This window comes from Chiloscyllium plagiosum, unplaced genomic scaffold (genome assembly GCF_037043375.1).
Source record: "Chiloscyllium plagiosum isolate Xiang-an unplaced genomic scaffold, Cpla_swu_hap1 HiC_scaffold_45, whole genome shotgun sequence".
Classification (NCBI taxonomy): domain Eukaryota; kingdom Metazoa; phylum Chordata; class Chondrichthyes; order Orectolobiformes; family Hemiscylliidae; genus Chiloscyllium; species Chiloscyllium plagiosum.
The window spans coordinates 6,960,714-6,979,679 of NW_028270183.1; the positions used below are offsets into that span (position 1 = coordinate 6,960,714).

Below are 18,966 nucleotides of genomic sequence, written 5' to 3' on the forward strand. Positions count from 1 at the left end.
CCTGTCCTGCCATTGGATCCGTACGATGTGCGCAAAAGGCAAAATCCACATTGAGAAAGAATATTGTATGTAACGCTCAAACTGCTCCAGTGGGCAAGAACAAGTTTTTTTCTGCACAGACAGAGAGCAGAAAGATGCCAGGTCCTTGCCCTGTGTTGAGTTAAGTTGATCTCATAAAGTTGCTAACCAGCATGCAGTGCCTATACGTTCAGGCTTCGGTCATAGTGGACAGACGTCGCACTGCTCATTCTTTGATTGAGATGTACATCTGAGAGAATGATTGTCTCCACAGTTAAATATCCACAATGTCTAACCTCAAATGGCTACTTGGTCAGACAGTCCTATCCAACTGGAGATTCATTTGTGCAATAGTCGGGAGGGAAAGTGGTGATGAAAAGAGATTTCCCCCCTGGGGGGCTGCACTATACCTGGAAATTTCTGTTCAACAGGTTGGTTTGGCTCTCTGATGCGACTTTCAACCTGGCGTTGAGAACCTTCATCAATGATTCTGTGTTCCGTACATACTGGAGATCACGGTAAGTGCGCAGATCCAGGACCTCTATAGACTGTGAGATGTTCTGAACCTGGAACATGAAGTGTTGCATTGATCAGACAGATCCAGTCCCTCCCACATACATGTTAGAACAACAACGTACATTTCTGTACAAACTTTAGCACACTAACACCTCCCCAAAGGCGCTTGATGGAAGGTAAGTAACAAATAATATTGGACAGAGAGCTACAGAGGGAAACTTGGAGCAATTGGTCACAGGCTTGGGAGGAGAAATAGTTTCAATGAGTTTCTAAAAGGAAGCGTGAGGTTTGGGGCCTTCAGAAAAGGATTTTTAAAGTTTAGGATGTTGGCACAAACAAAGGAACAGCTTGCCCACATGGCTGTAATCTTGGAGTTAGAAATTTTGACAGGACCATTTTCAGACATTTAGTACATAGAACGTGGAACGTTACAGTGCAGTACAGGCCCTTCGCCCCTCGATGTTGCGCTGACCTGCGAAATTAATCTGATGCCCATCTAACCTACATTGTTCCATTATTATCCATTTGTATGTCGAATTCCCGTTTAAATGCCCTTAACGTTGGCGAGTCTACTACTATTGCAGGCAGGCTGTTCCATGTTCTACTACTCTCTGAGTAAAGAAACTACCCCTAATATCTGTCCTAAATCTATCACTCCTCAATTTGTAAAAATACAAAGAGTCTGATGCTCAAGACACCCATAATTTTGTTATGGACCCCCTCAAGATATTTTAAGAAGGTAACTAGACCTTAACTTTTTCTTATTTGAAAAGGCAGACAGGAAGTGTTTGTTCCTGATGCAATGCAACTGCTCAAATTACTCGCTGATAAACAAAACACGTTTTATTTAGACATTATAGTTAAAATACAACCAAAGAAAGAGAGATTAAAGAATAACTTAACTCTATTGGAAAATTTAACAGAATAGCAGATGCAGTAACTATTCCTAATTAACTGTTCCAATTTAGTAACATCCATGATTGTCAGCCATGGTTGAATGACGGAGCAGACTCAATGGGTTGAATGGCCTAATTTCTGCTCCAATGTCTTATAGTCTTATCCATAAACACACCCTTTGGTGAAAAGGCAAATTCTGACATGCAGTTCTCCAACTTAGGAGGAAAAAAATACATCAAGCGAGAATTCAGAGAGACTAGTAGCCAGGAGACATTCACTGAAGCTCCCAACTCTGCTGAGACCCCAATAGCTTTGGGTGTTACTGAAAAACAAACAAAAGCCAGAAATCCTGATCTGCGAGAGCTGGCCACACCCATTCAGGCTGCATTTAAGAAAAGCCAAGCCTCCAGAAATGTTTACCTTCTCCCAGACTGCTCAGCACCTCTGCCTTACAACCTCTCTTCAAAAAAAATCCAGTACAAAGCCATCGTCGCAACCAAAAAGACTCACTTAGCTCATGATGGGCGCGATATTTCATCTATAAAACAAAGAACAGCAGATGCTGGGAATCTGAAGCAAACAGAATGCAGGCAAAACTCAGCAGGTCTGGTAGCATCTGTAGAGAGAGAGAAAGAATTAATGTTTTACGTCTTGTTCTGGAGCAGGGACACTGGACTTGAAATGTTAACTCTGCTTTCTTCCCATAGATGCTGCGAGACCTGATGAGTTTCTCCAGCATTTTCTGTTTTTGTTTCGAGACTTCGGTCTGCTGTTTTTAAGGAAAACGGAGATGGTGCCGATGAGATTCAAAGTTGCAGACACACTTTGGCAAGCTTTCTACATTAATATCACAATGTCCCCAACTTTGTTTCCGGAGAGAGATGATGGAACAGAGATCGAAGCAGAGATAGTGGAAGGGGGAGAGAGAAAGATGGTGAAGAGAGAGAGAGAGAGAGAGAGCAGGGAAAAGGTTGGGCAGGGGGCAGAGAGAGAGAGAAGGTGACAGAAAGAGATGCTGGGAAGGGAGGGAGAAGAGGGACAAAAAAGAAAGAGCAGGAGAGACAGAGAGGGTGTGGAAAGACAGAGGCACTAGGTGGGCTAAGAAAGAGAGAGAAGACAAAGGGGGAAGGAGAAGAAAGAGAGCAGTGGGGAGAGGGGAAAAGAGAGATGGGGAGAGTGAGAGCGAGAGACAGAGAGAAAGGGGTGAGTAGAGACAGAGAGGGAGAGAGAGAGAGAGAGAGAGAGAGAGAGAGGAATTGACAAGGAGGGGATAAGAAAAAGAAAAAAAACCCGAAAGAACTGCAGATGCTGGGAATCAGTAACAAAAACAGAAATTGCTGGGAAAGCTCAGCAGGTCTCGCAGCATCTGTGGAAAGCAAAAGCAAAGTTAACATTTCTGGTCCAGTGACCCTTTTCCGGAACTGATTGCAGCTAGGGAAAGGTTGGTGCATATGTTGAAGTCGGGGTGTGGGATGGAGGGTGGAGTAAACGATAGGCGGATATGGAACCCAAACAGAGAACAACAACTGGGCAGACAGAGGACCTGGGTAAAGGTCAGCCTGGGAAAATGAATAGCTAATGGACACCATTAGTGGCTGACAATGGGATGGTTGTCATGACAGGGGTCTGGTGTGTGGGGGGTTGGGTTAAGGACATTGGAGAAGTTGCTCATGCCCTCAAATTATTGAACTCGATTTTAACTCGTGAAGGCCACAGGGTCTCCAAGTTGAAAATGAGATGCTGTTCTTCCAGCTTGTGCTAAGCTGCACTTGAGCACTGCAGCAAGCCTGAGACAGAGATGTTGGCCAGGGAACAGGGTAGGGTGTTGAAGTGGTAGGCAACTGGAAGCTCAGGGTCATATTTGCAGTCAGAAAGTAAGTGTTTTGCAAAGTCTGCACTTCGCGTTCAAAGAGAGAGACGGGGAGGGGTGGAGCAGAGAGAAAATGGTGAGACAGAAATGAGAAGGGAATAGGCAGAGAGAGGAGGAGGAGAGAGACTGACTGGGCAGGTAGAGAGGTGAGCTTACCATCTGCAGGATGCACCCACCTTAACGTGTCTACGTGCTCCTGGGACTGATAGTGGAAGATGATGGTCAGTAACAAATGCACCGAGTTGGAGTTGTGGATGGAACAAAAGTTAGCCCCATCTCTTATTGGCTCAACCACAAGGTCAAGCAAAAGCCAACAGTAACAATGAGGTTCCAATTCCTCACAGAATTACGCCATTCAGCCCATCGGGTCTGCACCACAACATGCCAAATTAGGGCTCTACCTATTCTATTCCATCTCAACACCATGTTCCCACATGCCTTGTTATGTTTCATATCGAGAATAGGATCAAGGATTGAATCAACGATCAGATAAAAGGCTGGAGATGATAAGACAGCCGATGGACAAAGCAAAAAACACAGATATCTGTGTGGGAGGTTTGGGTATTTGGAGAGAAAGGGGAGTGGAGAATAGACCTTCTTCAGTAGTCTGGTGGAAAGCACTCGTTAGAGAAACCGGCCCAAGCAACAGAGAAACCCCACAGAATTAACCAACAGTTGGAGCATCTGTATAGTCCCCTCCCCAACCTCATTGACAAGACTGACCTCCTCGGGTTAAGTAAATTAATCCGCTCGGATTTTGGCGCTGAGCTGTAAGTCAGAGTGTCAATGGTTACCCAGTTGGGGGGGAGAGGGGTGGTCAGTGTGGTTTAATGTGTGCGATTCCAGAGTGCTATCAGTTAACATACAGCATTGTTTCACCAATGCCTTTTAGCATGGAGTCATACATAATGGAAACTTCACTCCAACTTGACTGTGCCAACCAAGTCTCCCAAACTAAACTAGTTCCACTTACCAGTGTTTGCCCCATATCCCTCTAAACCTTTCGTACTCATGTACCTGGCCAAATGCCTTTGAAATGGGTAAAGGCCATTCGGCCCATTGACACTGCTTCAACCAGGGTATAGACAAAAAAACCTGCAGATGCTGGAATCCAAGGTAGACAAGCAGGAGGCTGGAAGAACACACCAAGCCAGGCAGCATCAGGAGGTGAAGAAGTCAACGTTTCGAGTGTAATGCTACAGTCCTGAAGAAGGGTTAGCTTCTCCACCTCCTGACGCTGCCTGGCTTGCTGTGTTCTTCCAGCCTCCTGCTTGTCAACCAGGATATGCCTGATCTGGTCCCTCAACACCATTTCTCCACGCTGGCCTTTGACGGCTTTAACATCTCGGATGGACTCCTGCATGAGCTCTCAAACGCGTCTCGACTTGGCTGGAGAAGAAACTCTGGCAACTTGCTGCATTCAGTAGGAGACAGGAGACAGGGTGGGAAGGCTCAACCTGTTTGAAAACCTGCAGGAGGTGACAGTTGTCACCGAATGAGATGCATGGAGACACCACGTCAAAGAAAGCCGAGGACAGGTTAACCAAGCTGATTGGCTCAGCAAATATTTGCCAGGTAAAAGTGAGGACTGCAGATGCTGGAAACCAGAGTCCAGATCAGAGTGGTGCTGGAAAAGGACAGCAGGTCAAGCAGCATCCGAGGAGCAGGAAAATCGACATTTCGGGCAAAAGCCCTTCATCCACCAAAAAGTTATTTGCCAGAGACCAGTCGAGAAACGTGCCTGAAACAGATTGTATGTATTTTATGCTTGGACACAACACCTCCTATTGTCTTTTATCAAAACTGTTCAGCAGTAGGCACAGGGTTCATTGAAATGCAACGCACGCTGATTAGATGAAAGGATTTTCAGTCTGAAACCAATGGGGGTTCTGCGTGACAAGAATTTTGGATTGCCTTGAGAGACAGTCTTGTGGGTGGGAATCAAAGCAGCAAATGCAGAGGAAATGCCACTAACTGGGGATCCCTCTGAGAGAAGTCTGGCATGATGGATGAAGATGTTTTTATGAGACTAAGTTTAAAGCACAGTGCAGGGAATGCAGAAAGTTACCTACATGACTTGGGAATATCTGACACCTGCACTTGATTTGAAAAATATTCTTTGTTATTGATATCTCCTCTTGTGCACAAAAAAGATTCAAATGAAGTGCCTTTATAATAGAGCTGACAAAACTGTTTAGACTTGTACTTATCAAATACACTGACATCTCAAACTGACCACTCAATGAGGGTTTTTACCGAGTTATAGAGTCATAGAGATGTACAGCATGGAAATAGACCCTTCGATTCCAACCCGTCCATGCCAACCAGATATCCCAACCCAATCTAGTCCCACCTGCCAGCACCCGGCCCATATCCCTCCAAACCCTTCCTATTCATATACCCATCCAGATGCCTTTTACATCTTGCAATTGTACCAGCCTCCTCCACTTCCTCTGGCAGTTCATTCCATACATGTACCACCCTCTGCATAAAAAGGTTGCCCCTTAGGTCTCTTTTATATCTTGCCCCTCTCACCCTAAACCTATGCCCTCTAGTTCTGGACTCTCCGATCCAGGGAAAAGACTTTGTCTACTTATCCTATCCATGCCTCTCAGGATTTTATAAACCTCTATGAGGTCACCCCTCAGCCTCTGATGCTCCAGGGAAAATAGCCCTAACCTGTTCAGCCTCTCCCTATAGCTCAAACCCTCCAACCCAACCTGAGAAACTTTATGGAAAGGATCTTCATTCGCAAAATGGCATATGGTGACACCAATGTGAGCTCTTTAAATTCTTTCTTTAAAATGGGTTAGATTTGAGATGATCATCTGTTATTGCTGGGGCATGACGGGACAATGCACAGCCTGTGACTGGGTGACACCAGAAATGTAATAGACTGTAATCTCCGTGACTTGTCATGCACCGAGTGGACCAGGAAATGATCCCCCTTCCAACTTCAAAGGCAGGGAGTCTCCAGCATGATAGCAACAGCTTTACAAAGGTGGCTCAGAACAACAGTGCAGGAACAGGCCATTCAGCCTATCTACCTTCTATGCGTTCCCTCTTCAACGTTCTCTTCATGCAATGAGGTGGGTCCAGAGGTCCACACACAATGATCGTCTAGAGCATTGACTTCCAGCCCGGGGACCTGTTGCCAGGTATGGATTTCAGGGGACATTTCAGGGGGCGTGTTGGTCCTGTCTCCCTGCTTAGCTCCCTCTCAACCTTGTATTGCACTTCTTGCCATCCTGTTTGGCTGGATTCAATTTCCATTAATATTTGTCACTCATCGCTTCCTGTCGGAATGTTCTCCCCACTCCCTGAGTAAAGATGTCAAATTCCTGATTGGATTTATCAGTGACAGTCTTGTGGTTATGGCATCGAGATCTAGGCTCCCTTTGGGGCAGTGGCTGGAGATGGTTAAGGTGTGGACATACCCTATTGATAATTTCAGAAAACCTGATCAGCCCACCCCTCAATCTTGCCCCTCTCTAGAGTAAGGGGTTCTGGACTTTCCTCTCAGTCTTGCAATGTCTGGATGAGGGATCTTGGAGTCCATGTGCATAGATCCCTGACTGTTGCCACCCAGGTGGATAGTGCTGTTCAGAAGGCATACGGTGTGTTAGGTTTCACTTGTAGAGAGATTGAGTTCCGGAGCCACAATATCATGCTGCAACTATACAAAATGCTAGTGCGGCCACACTTGGGATAATGTGTGCAGTTCTGGTCGCCATTTTTTGGGAAGGATGTGGAAGCATTGGAAAAGGTGCAGAGGAGATTTACCAGGATGCTGCCTGGTCTGGAGGGAGGGTCTTATGAGGAAAGGCTGAGAGATTTGGGTCTGTTCTCATTGGAAAGAAGAAGGCTAAGGGGGGATTTGATAGAGACATACAAGATGATCAGAGGATTAGATAGGGTAGACAGTGAAAGTCTTTTTCCTAGGGTGTTGACATCAGCTTGTACGAGGGGGCATAACTACACATTGAGAGGTGATAGATTTAAGACAGATATCAGAGGCAGGTTCTTTACTCAGAGAGTGGTAAGGGTGTGGAATGCCCTACCTGCTAATGTAGTTAACACAGCCACATTAAGGAGATTTAAACAATCCTTGGATAAGCACATGGATGATGATGGGATAGTATAGGGGGATGGACTTAGATTTGTTCACAGGTCGGCGCAACATCGAGGGCCGAAGGGCCTGTTCTGCGCTGTATTGTCCTATGTTCTATGTTCTACCTCTAATATCTAGTATTTTGAGTAATGTAATTACTTTGGGATTGCCAACATTGCTGCAGAGGGACCACAATCCTTTCAGAAAAGTCTGAGAGAAGTAAAGTACAGCCCTGCAAGTTACTCAATGTAACTGCTTAGCAAGCTCACCTTTGAGCTGTTATTTATATTAAAAAGAATACTTTGCACTTGTGGGCATTAACACAGAAAACTGTTCAAGGCGTGCAGTGATTTAGCTTCACAGAGCCAGTGTTTATAAGCTGAAACAATTCCAAGTGATATTAATGTTATTTGGTTTTATGGGAGGCTAAATAATTAAAGACATGATCAATAATTCAAGCTTCTGTAACTCAGAGAAACGGGTGCTGAGGGGAACCAGACTTGCCCTATTTCCCTAAGACTGCAGTTGAATTTTTCCAAAGGAGAAATAAATATAATCATTTGTCAACGGAATAAACTATTCCTTGTTTATAGTCGTATTAAAAGCATAGAAAATAGGAGCTGGACTCAACCACACGGCCCTTCGAGTCTGATCTGCTATTTAGTACGATCATGGCTGACCATCCAGCTCAGTTCCCTGTCCATGCTTTTGGAATCTTATCTGTCCAACCATCCCCCAGGAAACCATTGAACCATACAAGGGTCATGACACAGAAAGAGGCCATTCAGCCCATTTTGGCTGTGTGGCTGACTAAACCAGGCGCACATTCTAATCCCAATTTCCAGCAGAGTCCAGCACTTTAGAGGCAAATCTAGATCCTTTTTAAATGGATCCACCTCAACCACCACAGCATAAACAACCAAAAAACAAACAGCCATTCAGGCCATCACACCCTCTCCATCCATGATCCGCAAGTTAATATGAAATGCCCTTACTTCTCATCCTTTTCAAGATTGTCTCATTCCAGTGCATTTGGTAGTGTCTTTAAGCAACTCTTAAAGCTAACAATCAGTTCCACTTTTTAAAAGTCAGTTGATCCCAAATTAATGACCAACTCTGCAATTCTGGTACCTGTCCCACCATCGGCTAGGAACACAAATGTTTGTATAGTAACAAAAATGAGTTGATTTAGCACCTTCCATCTCAGGACATCTCAAAATATTTTATGGTCAATGAGGTACATTTAATGGATAGTCGTCATTGGAGGAAGGCAGGAGCCAATTTGTATGCAGCAAACTCCCTGATATATGAATGTAATACTGACAGGATACTCATTTCTCATGACGTTTTTTGAGGCTAGATATTGGGTAGGATACAGAGACAAAACCTCATTGCTTCATAGAGAGTCATGGAGTCATAGAGTCCCACAGCCCAAACTGGTCCATGCCGACCAAAATGTCCATCCACGCTAACCCCATTTCCCTGCACTTGGCCCATATCCTTATAATCCTTTCCTCTCCATGTATTTGTCCAAATGCCTTTTAAATGTTGTTGACGTACCTGCCTCAACCACTTCCTCTGGCAGCTCATTCCATGTGAGCTTCTTTGCCTGCGCCACTGGATTGTTTACCTTCGCTGGAGAGAATCATTGATCTCCTTCTGCTCTAGAATTGCTAATTTCTACCACTGATACGTACCTGGACTCTGTCTCCTAATACCCGTGCTTTGAGGAAGCAGGCATGTATGAAAACAGCACGTAAAACTACTTTCAAACTACTTTCTTTAGCTCGGAGCTTTACAACAGATATTTGTTGAAGGAAACTCATAATGTATTGCAAAAGTCTGTGGAACCCCAACAGCGTCACCTTTCCTCCTGTTATGCTTATATCCGAAAATGAAGTGAAATGCAATTGTGTGGACGGATGCATGGTTAAGAGAGAGGTGAGGAGGAATTTCTTTTCAGGGGGTGGTGAATCTGTGGAATTTTTGATCACAGAGAACTATAGAGGTCAGGTTATTAAGGATATTCAAGGCCGAGACAGACACATTTAGAGTCATGGAGTCATAGAGATGTACAGCACGGAATCAGACCTTTAGGTCCAACTCGTCCATGCTGACCAGATATCCTAAATTAATATAGACTCATTTGCCAGCACCTGGCCCATATCCCTCCCAACCTTTCCTACTCATATACCCATCCAGGTACCTTTTAAATGTTGCAATTGTACCAGACTCCACCACTTCCTCTGGCAGCTCATTCCAAACACGCATCAACCTCTGTGTGAAAGCATTGCCCCGTGGGTCCTTTTTAAATCTTAACCCTCTCACATTAAACCTATGCCCTCTAGTTTTGGACTCCCCTTACTCTGGGGAAAAGACTTTGTCTATTCAACCTACCCATGTCCCTCATGATCTTATAAACCTCAATGAGGTCACCCCACAGCCTCCGATGCTCCAGGGAAAACAGCCCCAGCCTCTTCAGCCTCTCCCCATAGTTCAAACCCTCCAACCCTGGCAACATCCTTGTAAATCTTTTCTGAACTTGTTGTTATGTGATTTTTAACATTGTCCACCTCAGTCCACCACTGGCACCTCCATATCATATTCTGAACCTTTTCAAGTTCAACAGCATCTTTCCTTTAGCAGAAAGACCAGAATTGACTGAAGTATTCCAAAAATGACCTTTTAATTATTAAGGAAATGAAGGAAAAAGGCAGGAGAGTGTAGTTGAAGATTATCAGGTCAGCCATTGAATGGGGGAGCAGATTTGATGGGCTCAATGACCTATGTTTGCTCCTATCTATAATGGTTTTATTGTGGTTTTGTGGAATGATTGTCTTCTATTAAATGTAACTTGTAAAACTGAAAAAGGCGGTCCAGTTTTTAAATGTCTGGAAAATTGCAGGAAACCCCTTAGGCCCCTAGCGTTCCAGGAACTCTGGAGAAAGACAATGCTCTAGCCTGTCCCATTTCATAGAATCCCTACAATGTGGAAGCAGGCCATTCAGCCCATCATGTCCACACCAAAACTCCAAAGAGCATCCCACCCAGATCCACCCCCTTTTCCATTTCCCTGTTACCCTGCATTTCCCATGGCCAATCCACCTAACTTGCACATCTTTGGACTTTGGGGAGAAACAGGAGCAAACTCCATGTAGATATGCATTCATTGGCAACTTCTGGACAATGGACTTTTAGCCAAGTCTCAATCCCCTAGCAGTTGAGAACATAGTGCTGGGAAAGCACAGGAAGTCAGGCAGCATCCGAGGAGCAGGAGAATCAACATTTCGGGCATAAGCTCTTCATCAGGAAAGGAAAGGCTTATTCCTGAAATGCCGATTTTCCTGCTCCTCAGATGCTGCCTGACCTGCTGTGCTTTTCTAGCACCACACTCTCGACTCTGATCTCCAACATCTGCAGTCCCCACTTTCTCCTCAATTTCCCAGCAGATTGCCGCTAATTTCGTAAAAAAACATATTCAATGGAAAGGTCTCTAGTCAGGTACTTCATGGAAGGCTTTCTGAAAGATCAACCCTTTCTCCGCCAACACCTTGATATCTTCTTTAAAATCAACTATCAAATTACGAGGACATGACCCTTGTCTTTCACAGGGCTTTGAAAAGGCCAACATGGTGCCTCTATCCTTGGTCATCATCTCTAAAGCTATTTCCGTACCTTCCTGTTACATAAAGACAGCAAAGTGGAGTTTAGGGCTATGAGATCAGCTATGATCTCATTGAATGGTGGAGTGGACCGATGGGCTGAATGGCATACATAGCTAATGGATGGGCTATTGGTTATTAGGATGAACAATGTCCTACTGTAGATGTCTCGTACTGTATTATTGTCATAAAACCACACCTTATCCATCCCACCCTGGCAATGTTTTTCTACAACCTCTACCATCAGGGAGAAGGTACAGAAGCCTGAACACACGCACCAGCCGGTTTTGAAACAGTTTCTACCCTACTGTTGTTAGGATACTGAATGGACTCACAAACTCTTAACATTCACCTGTACCTGTGTTTTGTTTTTGCCGCTGTTTACCTATTATTTACTTACCTATGCTACTTAACTCTGTGATCTGACTGTATCGCTCGCAAGACAAAGCTTTTCACTGTGCCTCGGTACACGGGACAATAAATTCAATTCAATTCCATTCAAATCTGCTATCCTTACTTGGTCTGGCCTACTTTTGATTGTCACATGGTTGACTTTTAAGTATTCTGAAGTGACTGAGCAAGGCATTCCTTTGTATTAAACTGTTACAGAAATAAGCACTGTGCAGATCCTTGCAACAGGTAGACTGCAGTGGTTCAAGCAGGCAAGTCAACACCATGTTCTCGAGGGCAATTAGGGATGGGCCACAAGTATCAGCACAGCCATCGACCTTCACATCCCAAAAATGAGAACATGAGATGTTAGAGCAAGAGTTGGCCATTCAGCCCATCAAGGCTGCTTCATCATCCAACCATCTATTCACCTCGTTTTTAAAGATCCAGCCTCCACCACACTTGGGGCAGCATGGAGGCTCAGTGGTTAGCCCTGCTGCCTCACAGCACCAGCGATCTGGGTTCGATTCCAGCCTCGGGCGACTCTCTGTGTGGAGTTTGTGCAATCTCCCTGTGTCTGTACAGGTTTCCTCCCACAGTCCCAAGATGTACAGTTTAGGTGGATTGACTGTGCTACATTGCCCATAGTGCCCAGGGATGTGTGGACTAGCATGGGAAATGCAGGGATGGGGCAGATCTGGGTGGGATGCCCTTTGGAGGGTTGGTGTATACTCAATGGGCTGAATGGCCTGCTTCCACACTTTGGGGATTCTATGAATCTATGATTTTAAATGAATGTCTCCTTCTTCTGTACTTAACAAAAATGGATAATGTTGTTACTAATGTCATAAATTGTAATATTGCAGATTCTTGGTATCTACAATAAAATCCAAAACTCAGCAGATCTGGCAGCAAATGCTGAGAGAGGAACAGAGTTCATGTTTTGAGCCCAACATGACCTTCTTCAGAACTGAAAAGCTTTGCCAGCTTAAGAAATTAGCCCTGATTCTGAGCAAGCAATTGCAGATAAATTGGTGCTAAGATCTGAGGATGGTTCTGTTACACAAATGTTACACTAAGACTCTTTCCAGTCAGCAGAAAGGGACAAATTTAATGTCATGCTTTTGAGTTGAGTTCAGTCTTGAGTCCAAGAGACTAAAGGAGAGTCACATTGATTATTAATGCTAGGTGATCCTTTTCAAACCATGTAATGACTTCCAAGTTCAGTTGAATTATTTATTATTAGATATTACTTGAGGGAATAGACCTTTACAGATGATATAAAGCTTCAGGAAATAGCTCTTTGCTTCTTGTTGTGAACCTTCCTGAGACAAACACGGGAAAATATCTGGCAGAGACTGTTTTGGGCCTCATCTTGCATTTGTATAGCACCCTCAATTTGGTGGGCTATTCCAAAGAGGCTGGCAGAAGAGGACTTACCAGGCAATGTTTGACAGTGGGTCACTCCAGCTCAAAGAACGAGAGCTTGAGGAGAGAGGGGTAGAGAGAGACGGAGGAGCTAAGTGATGGAATTCCGTAGCTGAGGGGTTAAAGCTGCTGAAGGTACACCCATCAACGATGCAACAAAGTAAATTTAGGATGCGTAAGAGACTAGAGGAGTATTGAGAGCCTGGAAGCTTGTAGGGTCAGAGGAATAGGGAGGGGTGAGGCCATGGAGAGGTTTAAGAACAAAGTTGAGAATTTTAAAGTACCCAAAATGTTCTCATCTTTTCTTTCGACAGATTCAATGGGATTCTGTGGTAAATCAGATGTCACTCTCTGTCAAGTCTTCTGTTCACCGTACTTTTTAAGTTGAGAAAGTTCAGAAAAGCAAGACTTCTAATTTTTACAACCGAGCTGACGTTGAATCACATGACGTGACACGGAACAGTTTCGCTGTGTTCCTGCATGGAGTGGATGTAACAGTTTTCGCCTGGATTTTAAAGGGAGAGTAGGGAAATCCTCTCCAATGCCCTTGTCCAATGTTTATGATCATCACCGACAAACAATTCTGGAAAGAGGGTCACTGGACTTGAATCGTTAGCTCTGCATTCCTTCCACAGACCTGCTGAGATTCTCCAGCAATTTCTGTTTTGGTCCCTGGGAGCTTGCTGTGTACAAATTATCTGCTGTACTTTGATCTAAAATGCCAGTCTTTCTTTGCCTGATAGTGTAACAACTGTGTTTGAGCATGCTCATTTTATTGTTGAAAAGTGATACATTTTGTCAAAATGCATGAATCAGGACAGTTTGCAAGAATACCTGTTTTTTGTTACATCTTGCAAATTGTTCTGATCTGTGTAAGATGAAAAGCTTCAATAAAGTGTGTCTTTTATCAGCAAGACTTAAGTTCTCTATGACCAGATGACTCCAAATGGATTGGGAACCCTTTTTTGAAATGGCAACGGAAGATAGACTTTAATTTAAATGCTTTGAAATGAATCTCTATTAGGGAAATTAAACCCTTACAGCGTCAGAAAATACAGTCAGTCTCACTGCTCCTGCCAGGGTTGCCAACCCTTCAGGAATGACCTGGTCACCAGTCTGAGCAGTGACAGGAGAAAAAGTACAGGGGAATTAAAAATAGAATTCTGCGTAACCCTTCTTTTGGCCATTTGTGAAATTCACGTACCAGCAGAGGGAGCTAAGAAGAGTTAGCAAAGGATCCATGTTTCACAGCTATGTTGATTGATCGATTGTTTGATTTATTGTCATGTGTACCGGAGTACAATGAAACGTTTTGTTTATGAGCAATACAGGCAGATCATAGTAAGCAAGGACGTACTGATCAGAGGTTGTAAGAAGACTTAGACAGAGGCATAACGTTACATTGCACAGGTTGTGCACTGGGTGAGATCAATGTTAGTGAGATCAGCACTATTTGAGGCCAGAGAGCCCACTGTCTTCTATCAACAAGGGAAAGTTAGCCAAAACTACACTCCCTCGCTCTTATGTGGCCCTCAAACCATGGTGTGTGCTCCCTCGATTCCTTAGCAAGTTAGATCTATCCATACTTGAATTGGTTTTCTGGCTTCTCTTTCTGTGTCTGGGCATTTGGATTCGGATATTTTAGCACCTTGTATTAATCGGAATGCGACAATCTATTAGGATCAGCAAACTGCAATATGTGTGAATTGGTGGAAAGCTGTGATTCCTGAAGGCAATCTCAACTGTGCGACCCACAATGACTCACGGCTCGACGTGTCTTCCCAAACAAACCCAACAATTGTGGGATAGGGTGTAGGAATACCAGACTTAGCAGGAGTGGGCATTAAATAGAGTGGTTAAGAAGATGTTTAGCATGCTTGCCTTCGTTGCTCAGACCTTTGAGTATCAGAGTCGGGACGACATGTTGAGGCAATGTACAGGACATTGGTGAGGCCTCTTCTGGAATACTGTGTCCAGTTCTGGTCACTCTGTCATAGGAAGGATTTTATTAAACTGGAGAGGGTTCAGAAGAGATTTACCAGGATGTTACTGGGAATGGAGGGTTTGAGTTACAAGGAGAGGCTGGACAGATTAGGCGATTTTTCACTGGAATGCAGGAGGTTGAGGGTTGACCTTATAAAGGTTTATAAGATCATGAGGGGCAGAGATAAGGTGAATGGCAGGAATCTATTCCCTAGGATGAGAGATTTCAAGACTAGGGTGCACATTCTTAAGGTGAGAGGAGAAAGATTTTAAAAAGTCATGGGGACAATCCTTTTTACACGGAGAGTGGTTTGTGTATGGAATGAACTGCCAGTGTAAGTGGTGGATACGGGAACAGTTACAACATTTAAAAGACACTTAGATATGTGCATGAATAGGGAAGGTTGGAGGGATGTGGACCAGGAGAAGGCAGGTGGGGCTAAATTTACTTTGGGATTAGGGTGAGCACGGACTGATTGGACCAAAGGGTCTGTTTCCATGCTGCATGACTCGATGACACTCTAAAAGATCTTTTGTGTCTGCTTCACCATTCAATAAAATTGTGGTTGATCTGATTGTGGCCTCAGTCCTTCTTTCCTGTTGACCTCAGATATCCCTTGACCCCCTTGACTGTCAAAAATCTGTCCAACTTAGCCTTGAATAAATGTTAAAGACCCAACCTCCATGACCTTCTGGGGAAGAAAGCTCCACGCTCAAATGACTAGCTGAGAGAAATAATTTCTTCTCAAGTCCTCTGTTAATTTCTATCCCTTCTGTGTGGGCTTTGGAGGTCTGTGCATAGCAATGAACTCCAAAAGCTGAACATCAATAGATCAACACAATGGCATGCACAGAGTCTTGGAGCAGCCTCAGGGGATTGTAGCTCATCTCTGTCACCTCTGATTCTTAAATCATGTCAACGAATTTTACTCTCCCCACAGAAGAGGAAACATTATCCCAGAATCCAATACTATCCACATCCCTCAAGGTCTTACATGTTTCAATGAGGTCACCTCTCATTCTGCTAAACTCCAGTGAGTATTGCACAGTCTGAGGAACTTTCTTCAGAAGATAATCCCTTCATCCAAGGAATCATTCAAGCAAATCTTCTCCAAACTGTTTCTAAAGCAATTCAATTTGTTTTCAAATTTGGAAACCAAAACTGTGCACTTTACTCCGGGTGGTCAGTGCATTGAGTAGGAGTTGGGAGGTCATGTTGCGGCCATACAGGACATTGGTAAGGCCACTTTTGGAATACTGTGTTCAATTCTGGTCTCCCTGCTACAGGAAGGATGTTGTGAAACTTGAAAAGGTTCAGAAAAGATTTACAAGGATGTTGCCAGGGTTGGAGGGTTTGAGCTATAAGGAGAGGCTTAACAGACTGGGGCTGTTTTCTCTGGAGCGTCAGAGGCTGAGGGGTGACCTTATAGAGATTTATACAATCATGAGGGACATGGATAAGGTGAATAGGCAAGGTCTTTTCCCCCAGGGATGGGGGAGTTGTAAACTAGATGGTATAGGTTTAAGGTGAGAGGGGAAAGATTTAAAAAGTATATGAGGTGCAACATTTTCATGCAGAGGGTGGTGCGTATTTGGAATGAACTGCCAGAGGAAGTGGTGGAGGCTGGTACAATTACAACATTTAAAAGGCATCTGGATGGGTACATGAATAGAAAGGATTTAGAGGGATATTGGTCAAATGAGTGTATTGAGTTGGAAGAGATAGGAGAGGTCTTGAATGAGTACTTTTCTTCAGTATTTACAAATGAGAGGGACCGTATTGTTGAAGAGGAGAATATGAAACGGACTGGTAAGCTAGAGGAGATACTTGTTAGGAAGGAAGATGTGTTGGGCATTTTGAAAAACTTGAGGATAGACAAGTCCCCCGGGCCTGACGGGATATATCCTAGGATTATGTGGGAAGCAAGAGAGGAAATTGCAGAACCGTTGGCAATGATCTTTTCATCTTCACTGTCAATGGGGGTGGTACCGGGGACTGGAGAGTGGCGAATGTTGTGCCCCTGTTCAAAAAAGGGAATAGGGATAACCCCGGGAATTACAGGCCAGTTAGTCTTACTTCGGTGGTAGGCAAAGTAATGGAAAGGGTACTGAGGGATAGGATTTATGAGTATCTGGAAAGACATTGCTTGATTAGGGACAGCCAGCACGGATTTGTGAGGGGTAGGTCTTGCCTTACAAGTCTTATTGAATTCTTTGAGGAGGTGACCAAGCATGTGGATGAGGGTAGAGCAGTGGATCTAGTGTACATGGATTTTAGTAAGGCATTTGATAAGGTTTCCCATGGTAGGCTTATGCGGAAAGTCAGGAGGCATGGGATAGTGGGAGTTTGGCCAATTGGATAGAAAACTGGCTAACCGGTCGAAGTCAGAGAGTGGTGGTAGATGGTAAATATTCAGCCTGGAGCTCAGTTTCAAGTGGAGTTCCGCAGGGATCAGTTCTGGGTCCTCTGCTGTTTGTAATTTTTATTAATGACTTGGAAGAGGGAGTCGAAGAGTAGGTCAGTAAATTTGCAGACGATACGAAGATTGGTGGAGTTGTGGATAGTGAGGAGGGCTGTTGTCGGCTGCAAAGGGACTTAGATATGATGCAGAGCTGGGCTGAGGAGTGGCAGATGGAGTTCAACCCTGTCAAGTGTGAGGTTGTCCATTTTGGAAGGACAAATAAGAATGCGGAATACAGGGTTAATGGTAGGGTTCTTAGTAAGGTGGAGGAGCAGAGGGATCTTGGGGTCTACGTTCATAGATCTTTGAAAGTTGCCACTCAGGTGGATAGAGCTTTTAAGAAGGCCTATGGTGTAATAGTGTTCATTAGCAGAGGGATTGAATTCAAGAGTCGTGAGGTGATGTTGCAGCTGTACAGGACCTTGGTTAGGCCACATTTGGAGTACTGTGTGCAGTTCTGGTCTCCTCATTTTAGGAAAGATGTGGAAGCTTTGGAGAGGGTGCAGAGGAGATTTACCAGGATGTTGCCTGGAATGGAGAATAAGTCATACGAGGATAGGTTGAGAGTGCTAGGCCTTTTCTCATTGGAACGGTGAAAGGTGAGGGGTGACTTGATAGAGGTTTATAAGATGATCAGGGGAATAGATAGAGTAGACAGTCAGAGACTTTTTCCCCGGGTACAACAGAGTGTTACAAGGGGACATAAATTTAAGGTGAAGGGTGGAAGGTATAGGGGGGATGTCAGGGGTAAGTTCTTTACCCAGGGAGTGGTGGGGGCATGGAATGCGCTGCCTGTGGGAGCGGCAGAGTCAGAATCATTGGTGACCTTTAAGCGGCAATTGGATAGGTACATGGATGGGTGCTTAAGCTAGGACAAATGTTCGGCACAACATCGTGGGCCGAAGGGCCTGTTCTGTGCTGTATTGTTCTATGTTCTATGTTCTAAATGCTGGCAAATGGGACTCGATTAATCTAGGATATCTGGTCAGCATGGATGAGTTGGATGGAAGGGTCTGTTTCCATGCTGTACATCTCTATGACTCTATGTGATCTCAGTAATGCCCTGTATAGCTTTAGCATAACCTAAAAGTGTAAGACACATGCCAAACTTCTATTGAATCATAGAGAGAACATTGAAAATGCTGGAGAATCTTAGTAGATCTGGCATAGACTCAGTTCTCAGAAGAAGATTCATATTGGACTCTATTCATACCTTAGTGCATATAATTTTGAATGACAAGATTTTGTCAGGGGCATCCAAGAAGGATTCCTGACTCAATGTGTAGATAGGCTGACTAGAGGGGAGACCATATTGGATTTGGTGCTTGGCAACGAACCAGGCCAGGTGTCAGATCTCTTGATGGGACAGCATTTCATTGATAGTGACCACAACTCCCTGACCTTTACTATAGTCATGGAGAGGGATAGGAGCAGACAGCATGGGAAAGTATTTAATTGGGGGAGTGTGAATTGCAATGCTATTAGGCAGGAACTGTGGAGCATAAATTGGGAACAGATATTCTCAGGAAAATTCATGACAGAAATGTGAAGGTTGTTTAGGGAGCACTTGCTGATAGAGCTGGACAGGTTTGTCCCCCTGAGGCAAGGAAGGGATATTAGGTTGTAAGA

At 44.3% G+C, this 18,966-nt stretch overlaps 1 protein-coding gene across 2 annotated transcripts in view; it reads right to left on the bottom strand.

Annotated features, from left to right (window-relative positions):
• LOC122552265 (noelin-2) overlaps window positions 1–18,966 on the bottom strand; it is a 472,756-nt gene that overhangs the window by 150,843 nt on the left and 302,947 nt on the right. For both annotated transcript variants that reach the window (XM_043694956.2, XM_043694955.2), the window contains exon 3: window positions 429–584. In XM_043694956.2, the coding sequence (XP_043550891.2) occupies window positions 429–584 (156 nt within the window). The remainder of the gene's footprint in view (window positions 1–428; window positions 585–18,966) is intronic.